The sequence below is a fragment of the Fusarium oxysporum genome, chromosome 8, assembly GCF_000149955.1.
Source record: "Fusarium oxysporum f. sp. lycopersici 4287 chromosome 8, whole genome shotgun sequence".
Taxonomy (NCBI): Eukaryota; Fungi; Ascomycota; class Sordariomycetes; order Hypocreales; family Nectriaceae; genus Fusarium; species Fusarium oxysporum.
This window is the reverse complement of record NC_030993.1, coordinates 155,110-162,021: the sequence shown is the minus strand read 5'-3', so window position 1 is coordinate 162,021 and position 6,912 is coordinate 155,110. Positions and strand designations below refer to the sequence as shown.

Below are 6,912 nucleotides of genomic sequence, written 5' to 3'. Positions count from 1 at the left end.
CATGGAGCTTGGTCCAGGCTCTTCTGTCAGAGAACAGCACAGATCAACAGGACTTGCCGAGCTATGCAGATGCAACTGAAGTCTTCTTTCAAGAGCAGCAGAACAGCAAGCATCCCTCAACAACTTCGCAGCCTCTTTCCTCGTGGAAGCTCTACGATAGCTCATACTTTAGCTCGTCTCGTGACGATAGTATAGCACGACTGCACGACTTGATTCACCTCTATTTTACAAAAGTCAACATTTTCTTCCCTCTGCTGTCAAAGAGCAATATTCTCAATATCTTCGAGATGGTAACAGCGAGAGAGGTTTACGGAAATGATGAGACAGCAACGGTTGATATGCCGCAATACGGCCTGCTTCTTGTGGTCCTTTGTCTGGCATTACTGAGTTCAAGTGGGCAGTCTGACATATGCATCGGAAAGAACCGTAGATACAGTCAACCCTTCTCAAACAGCTCAAACATTCCTGAGGATCAGCTGAGAAGCGAATTATGGTGCAAAGCAAGGTTGATACTTGGCTACGTCTCCACTGATATGTCATTAGAAGCTGCTCAGGCCAATATGCTTGCAAGGTGAGCCGCCATCCCACGCCTTATAGAAATAACTGACGATTTAGCATCTACATGGGTGCGTCGGGTGCAGTAGCAGAAGCCTTTCACTGGGCGCACGCAACGGCTGTCAAGTGCGAGAGCATGGCGCAATTACAAGCAAAGAACGAGAGTATCTCTGATGGCTTCCGTCGCTTGTACTGGATATCCTTCATATACGAATGTGATTTCATATCTGAGATATCAGTTGTGTCACCATCTGGTATAGCAAGATATGAAGACAAAATCCCATACCCAGCCTTTACTGCTGAAAACCACCCTATCTCGCCATCCGTACCAGAGTCATCAGAAGCAAACTCGATAAGGAGCCAGGAAGAGCTCGTCGCGTTTCAAATAACCACAAACTCAGCCATCAGACGCTTTCTGAACACTGTTAACAGTGTTGTTTACGATGACAAGGAGCAGTTCCGGACAAGACGATCAAACTACGCATCCTGGCTGCTCAGAATATCGGAAGATCTCTGGTCGCATCACTCTGCCATATACCGCAACCTACCCGAGTTCCTCCTTAGCAACCCGTCTCAAGATGTCCCAATGACAGGGGCTGATACAAGCTCTCCTGCAAGTCTCCAATCGCCAACAGCGCGTATTCAGGGCATCCCAGTCGGCAATAACTCATGGAACATCTTGAGACTCAAGGGGAGATACTATGCAGGCCAATACATTATACACAGGCCTTTCATCGAATTCATTGTTCTCAATATCGACAACTTCGAATCCCATCCTTGCAAAGACGCAGTTCTTAAACGATCCAAGTCTTGTTTGGATGGATGCATGGGGTTTATCAAGGTATTTGATGTCCAGACGGTAAATAGTTTGACATGTTTGTTCCCTACTGGGATGGTGTGAGTGATCCTACCGCTATTGTTTTGGCTATTACTAACCATGTCCCTTTTTTTCAAGTACCTTTACTATGACTATCATCCTGATGGTTGCGACGATCTTTCCGATATTCAAGGATCTACTGCCCGACGATGTGGAGGATGTAATTCTGGGTGGAAAGAGGAACCTCGCTCGATTCAGCCAGAGTGTGGCTGAGTTTTCATGGCATATCGAAATACTAGAGAGGCTTGATGTGGCTCGGAGAAATAGAATAGTAAGACACGAGGAATGATAAATGACTACTCGACTCGCATTCCCATGTCTAAGCTGACTTTGTATACGGATATCGATATTACTTGCTTTTTGTATTATACTAAAACTGGCTACATGGTATGTCTAATGGCAAGCCTATGCTGCGACAGGTACAGGTTGGGCTTGCGGGTGTTGTTGTTTCTTCAGCTCAGCTTTCAGCTTCTCCTCCGGCGACAGCTCAAAGATGCCAACACCTGAGACAGATGCCTCCTTAGAGGGCACATCACTTGCAGTACCTTCTGATTCAATGACTTTTCCTTCCAGCCTCCTGTCACCGGCCTTCATGGGCGCATATGTCTTCAGAAGTTCATTCAACTGTCCTCTCTGCATGCAATTCTCATACTTCCAGCTTGCAGCGAGTTCGTCCAGTTCCTCAAAGCTCTTGCCCTTGAAGTAGTCTGCCCATTCAGGGATCATATACTCGGCCATGGTAATTCCTCGAATGCCTCGGAAGACATGCATGTGCATGCGCCATTGCCAGGGGTACTTCTTGGAGTATTGTGCTGGGACGTTATCTTCAAACCACTGGTGTAGTGGACCGAAGAGGCCGTCTTGAAGATGTGCATCGTCGTAAGCCCACGAGTCCACAGCGAGATCACGTTTCTTCTTGATGATGGGTCCGAGAAGCTTGAGCCAAGCAGAGTCTGGGGAGACATGGGTCATGCCCATGACGTTGACGTCTTTGTATGCCCAGATCGACCATGCTGAGCTGTGTTAGTGCTATTGATGGAATGAATTTTCGGGTGACCTACCAATGCTCTCAGAAGTGTAAATAGCCATCTGTCGATCCAGCATATTGTATCGCTCTTGGTTCTGGACTTCCCAGTCTGGGTTGTACTCCTTTCGTTCGTAGATGGGACCGAATTCACCTGCAGAGGTCAGCTTAGGTCATCAAAAGGGCCCAATGAAACTTACCATTCCAGATTGGCACGTTGTGCTTCTTCATGAACTCCACCTTGCGATCGTACATTCTACGAATGTAGCCCTCCTGTTCTTTTGTACCTTGGAATCTACCGATTCTGTTCGGGAACCCAAAACCACAGTAGTCATGGATGGCGTATACCGAGTTGTCCCATACTCTGTCGAAGCCTGTGAAGTCCATGCTGAATCTGTGTCGAGGCTGTCGTCAGTACGTCTGCAGAAGATTGACTCAAGTGGATGATGCTCACGTGTTGCCTTCCAAGAATAGGATATGGTCAGGATCGACATTCCTGATTGCCGGCACGATACGGTCGTAGAATGCCAACAGGCGACTCCACTCAGAGTCAGCAGGCTCGTTCATGGGATTGTAACCAGCAACCCATGGATTTCCCTTATATCTTCGGGCAATATGTTCCCACAGGTTGATCGCTCGGTCTTGGAAGTGTTTGTGGTCCCAAAAGGCGGCATATCCGGTCGGGTTGTCGCAGTGCCAATCCTGGTTTTGTCCACCAGGTAGGGCGTGAAGGTCGAGGATAGTGTAGATACCATATTTGGCGCACTGCGATTTTATTTACGTTAACAGCCGGCGATAAGTAAAGTTCTTGCGACTTACGAGATTGATGACTCGGTCAACATGCTTAAAACCCTCTTCCTTGATAACAAATGGGTTCATGTCATCTTCAAAGTGTCTGTAATTGAGACATAATCGCAGGCAGTTGAAGTTCAATGAAGCAAGGAATTCAGCATCCTTTTCACCGAAGAAATATTCGAGGAACTTGTCGAAGAAGAAGTCGTGCTTCTCTTGGCCAAGCACCTTGAGGAGCGCTGCTCGGATCTGGTGTTCTCGTCCAGGGAAGCCATTCATGAAGTTCTCCATAAGCATCCAGCCGCCGAGGGCAGTCTGTGGTCACGGTGTCAGTATGTCGCCATTTGCAATACATCATGACAGTGAGCATGGGTATGAGAACTTACACCGCGCAAGAGTACTGCATCGCCGTTTGCGTCGACAATGCGATCACAGTCTGTCTTTAGTATTCCGGTAGTCATGATTGAAGTCAGCAGCCGGTGAATTGGTCAACAATAGTGCAAGCAATCCAGAAAGGGCGCGCATGGACTTCTCCTAAATACCCCATGGTATATACTCCCCCGGAGTATGTCCACTTTGCACATCTCATGATCATACCAATGATGTTAGCTCATGAGGACACCGTGGATTACCGAGGATAAACAAACTTCTCTTGAGCATCAACATACCTCGCGGGGGAGTGAATTCCTTGCCCCGAAACCAAGTTGTAGAGGAGGCGAGCCAATCATAGCGCTTCGGGGCAGCTAAATTCTAACCCCGATATTCTCAAAGTGGAACGCGAGTCGTGAAATACGTAGGGGCAATGATTTAGCTCCCCCGAGACGCCATGATTGGTCCATCTCGATCCTCCGTCTCCGCAGCATCTCACTCATGACTGTGAGCAATTCTCTGGTGATGCAAAGACTTCACAGTTGCCCGATGAGTTTACCGTTGCATGACCCGACACATGGAACGATCCCCATGAGCAATATGCGGAGTTCCCCCAGAAATTTGGTCTCGACCCCGCAAAATTTAGCTGCAACGCTATCGAATTGATGGGGTGAATGACACCCGAGTTTTCGGATGCTAACCAGGTGCACTCTAGGTTGGCAGACAATATAGGCAAAAGCAAGTCTCTCACTCCCGGTTTTTTATCACATCACAAACACATATATAAGACAACCAACCATGCAAGGTGACTTGCTCTTATCCCCAGTATCCCGTTCATCAACACCGACATTTCCTTTGGATTGATCCTTCGCAATGAACTTTCTTCGAAATCGTCTTCCGGCCCCAAAGCAGGACTTGCTCGCAAAGCAAGCCCGCCAGCAGGGTACCACCGATGCAGCCTACAAGCCTTCGCGCATATCTGAGCTCTCAAACGAGTCTCCAAGCTGGTACAAGTCAGCTGCGCGGAGACATCTTTATTTCCTGCTCTTCCCAGCATGTGTTGTGTCATATGCAACCTCTGGATATGATGGAAGTATGATGAACTCTCTGCAGACTGTCTCCTACTGGGATGACTTCTTTGACAACCCACGCGGATCTCAGCTTGGACTCATGAGCGCTATCATGTCGCTTGGCAGCATCTGTTCCACGCCCATTGCGCCTTTTGTTGCTGAATAGTGTTGGTGAGATGGCATCATGGCTACCAATTCCCGGCCCTGTCCCCATCTTTGCTGCCCGTTTCGTCGACCCTGCCCTTGGTTTCGCTCTTGCTTGGAACTATTGGTATCAGTTCGCTATTGGTGTTCCGATTGAGGTCACTGTCTCGGCTGTCATCGTCAATTACTGGCACCATAACATTCCCCAAGTCGCATTGATCAGCCTATCTGCAACACTTGGTAAGTCAATCTTTGCTGCTTGTCCTTTGACTTTGCTGACTTGTCTAGTTGGTTCCTGGGCTCTATTGCAGCTGCTTGGATCACCTATGGCACTAGAGTAATCCCCAGCACATGGTCATGGAGAATCCCCTCCCTGCTTCAGATGGCACCCAGTCTCATCCAGCTATCGACTGTCTGGTTCCTCCCCGAATCCCCACGATGGCTCATCTCGAACGATCGCAGTGAAGAGGCCCTCGAAGCTCTTACGAGGTACCATGGAGAAGGTGTCAAGACGGAACTAGTAGAGCTGGAATACGAAGAGATTCGAGCCGCGATTGAGCAAGAGAAGTGTAGGTCGCTCGCTGCCGCTCTGTCATACTTTACTGACAGTCCGCAGTATCTGGTCAAACTACTTGGAAGTCTATGGTCAGCACCAAGGGTAACCGCTACAGGATGTTCCTCGTCATCTGCATGGGTCTAATGTCTCAATGGTCTGGAAATGGATTGATCTCTTACTGTAAGTCGACTTCATCAGTCACAATCTGACGGATCAGTGGCTGACTTGATGACTGTGCAGATCTCTCTCGAGTCATGGACACTGTCGGCATCACGAACAAGAAGACACAAGCCCTGGTTAACGGTCTCATCAACATTTGGAACTGGGCCCTCGCTCTCACCAGCGCCTGCTTCGTCGATCGCGTTGGTCGCCGTCCTCTCTTCCGAATCTCTACAGTTGGCATGTTGCTTGTCTTTACAGGATGGACCATCGCATCGGAACGCTTTGCCGCCACGGAGGCCAAGTCTGCCGGTGTTGCGGTGATGGCTCTAATCTTCGTCTATGAGATCTTCTACTGCATGGCTTTCTCGCCTCTCCCAGTGGCATACTCAGTTGAGGTTCTCCCGTACTCAATCCGGGCGAAGGGAATGGGTGTATATGTTCTTGCGACGAAATGTGCTGTTTTCGTCACCCAGTATGTCAACCCTGTTGGATTAGACAGCATTGGGTGGCGTTACTACCTCGTCTACGTTGCTGTCCTCATTGTCGAGAGTTTCATCGCCTACGGTTGGTCCCTCGAAACTAAGGGTAAAGCCTTAGAGGAGATTGCTGTCATCTTTGATGGAGAGGCAGCAGACGTAACTGTGGACGAGCCTGCCAAGTCCAAGGTCTTCAACACTGACATACCAACGACTCTTGAGCAGGAGAATGTCGACCGCAAAGTCTAGGTTAAAGCTAAAGATAAAGACAATAAGTGAATATTGAGTTTATTTTTCTCTTATAATCATTAGATAGTATTGAAACTATTTTATTTAAATTAATATAATAACAAAGATCACAGTTATTAGTGCAGGGTAGATGATCTTATCAATTAACCAATTACATACCCCTGTTAACACGCGTCTAGCATTAGTGGTAAGGACTGTCGCGAGCCCCAGCGCACCTATACCTAGATACAAGGTTTGGGTCGGAATAAACGCTCATGCCTTATTTCTGGCACACCAAGGGTAACTGAAAAAGGAATCGCCTTTCTTGACTCTATGTCAGCCGACTGCGTTATTTCTATCGGTGGAGGGTCGGGGATTAGACTCAGAAAAGCCATCTCTATTCGTTCAGGGGCACCTCATATCTGCATCCCAACGACTTATTCTGGCTCAGAAATGACCCTTATTCTCGGCGAAATGCAAAATAGCCATAAAACTACTCGATCTGACCCCAAGATCCTGCCTTCCGTGGTTATCAATGATATAGACTTCACCTTGACCCTAAGCATACTATTGCCTCCATCTGCGGGGTATTATCATTGTTATAGCATCATGACAGATATAGTGCGTAGGCGCTACCTAAACTGTGTTAAGCTTATGAT

The 6,912-nt window shown here is 48.0% G+C and overlaps 3 protein-coding genes across 3 annotated transcripts; 2 read left to right on the top strand and 1 right to left on the bottom strand.

Moving 5' to 3' along the window:
• Positions 1-66: 66 nt before the first annotated feature.
• FOXG_18388 (uncharacterized protein) lies at positions 67-1,809 on the top strand. The gene is made up of 3 exons (XM_018398462.1): positions 67-571; positions 616-1,452; positions 1,511-1,809. Exons 1-3 carry the CDS (start codon positions 288-290, stop codon positions 1,719-1,721), a joined length of 1,332 nt encoding a protein of 443 aa, XP_018236367.1. The 5' UTR covers positions 67-287; the 3' UTR covers positions 1,722-1,809.
• On the bottom strand, positions 1,785-3,754 carry FOXG_02694 (murein transglycosylase). The gene is made up of 6 exons (XM_018380157.1): positions 3,635-3,754; positions 3,276-3,563; positions 2,911-3,221; positions 2,657-2,850; positions 2,494-2,610; positions 1,785-2,445 (listed from the first exon to the last, which is right to left on the bottom strand). The coding sequence occupies exons 1-6, from the start codon at positions 3,707-3,709 to the stop codon at positions 1,838-1,840; spliced, it is 1,593 nt and encodes a 530-aa protein (XP_018236366.1). The 5' UTR covers positions 3,710-3,754; the 3' UTR covers positions 1,785-1,837.
• Positions 3,755-4,245: 491 nt separating this feature from the next.
• Positions 4,246-6,274, top strand: FOXG_02693 (uncharacterized protein; the record flags this gene model as incomplete). Its single annotated transcript, XM_018380156.1, has 5 exons — positions 4,246-4,801; positions 4,854-5,075; positions 5,120-5,400; positions 5,448-5,567; positions 5,628-6,274. The coding sequence occupies exons 1-5, from the start codon at positions 4,491-4,493 to the stop codon at positions 6,272-6,274; spliced, it is 1,581 nt and encodes a 526-aa protein (XP_018236365.1). The 5' UTR covers positions 4,246-4,490.
• Positions 6,275-6,912: the final 638 nt, after the last annotated feature.

Coding starts and splice junctions, on each gene's coding strand:
- FOXG_18388 (XM_018398462.1), top strand. CDS start 288: ATGGTAACAGCGAGAGAGGTTTACGGAAATGATGAGACAGCAACGGTT. Junction 572..615: donor CAGGCCAATATGCTTGCAAG/GTGAGCCGCCAT, acceptor CTGACGATTTAG/CATCTACATGGGTGCGTCGG. Junction 1,453..1,510: donor TTGTTCCCTACTGGGATGGT/GTGAGTGATCCT, acceptor CTTTTTTTCAAG/TACCTTTACTATGACTATCA.
- FOXG_02694 (XM_018380157.1), bottom strand. CDS start 3,709: ATGACTACCGGAATACTAAAGACAGACTGTGATCGCATTGTCGACGCA. Junction 2,611..2,656: donor CAACGTGCCAATCTGGAATG/GTAAGTTTCATT, acceptor TGACCTCTGCAG/GTGAATTCGGTCCCATCTAC. Junction 2,446..2,493: donor TTACACTTCTGAGAGCATTG/GTAGGTCACCCG, acceptor AACACAGCTCAG/CATGGTCGATCTGGGCATAC.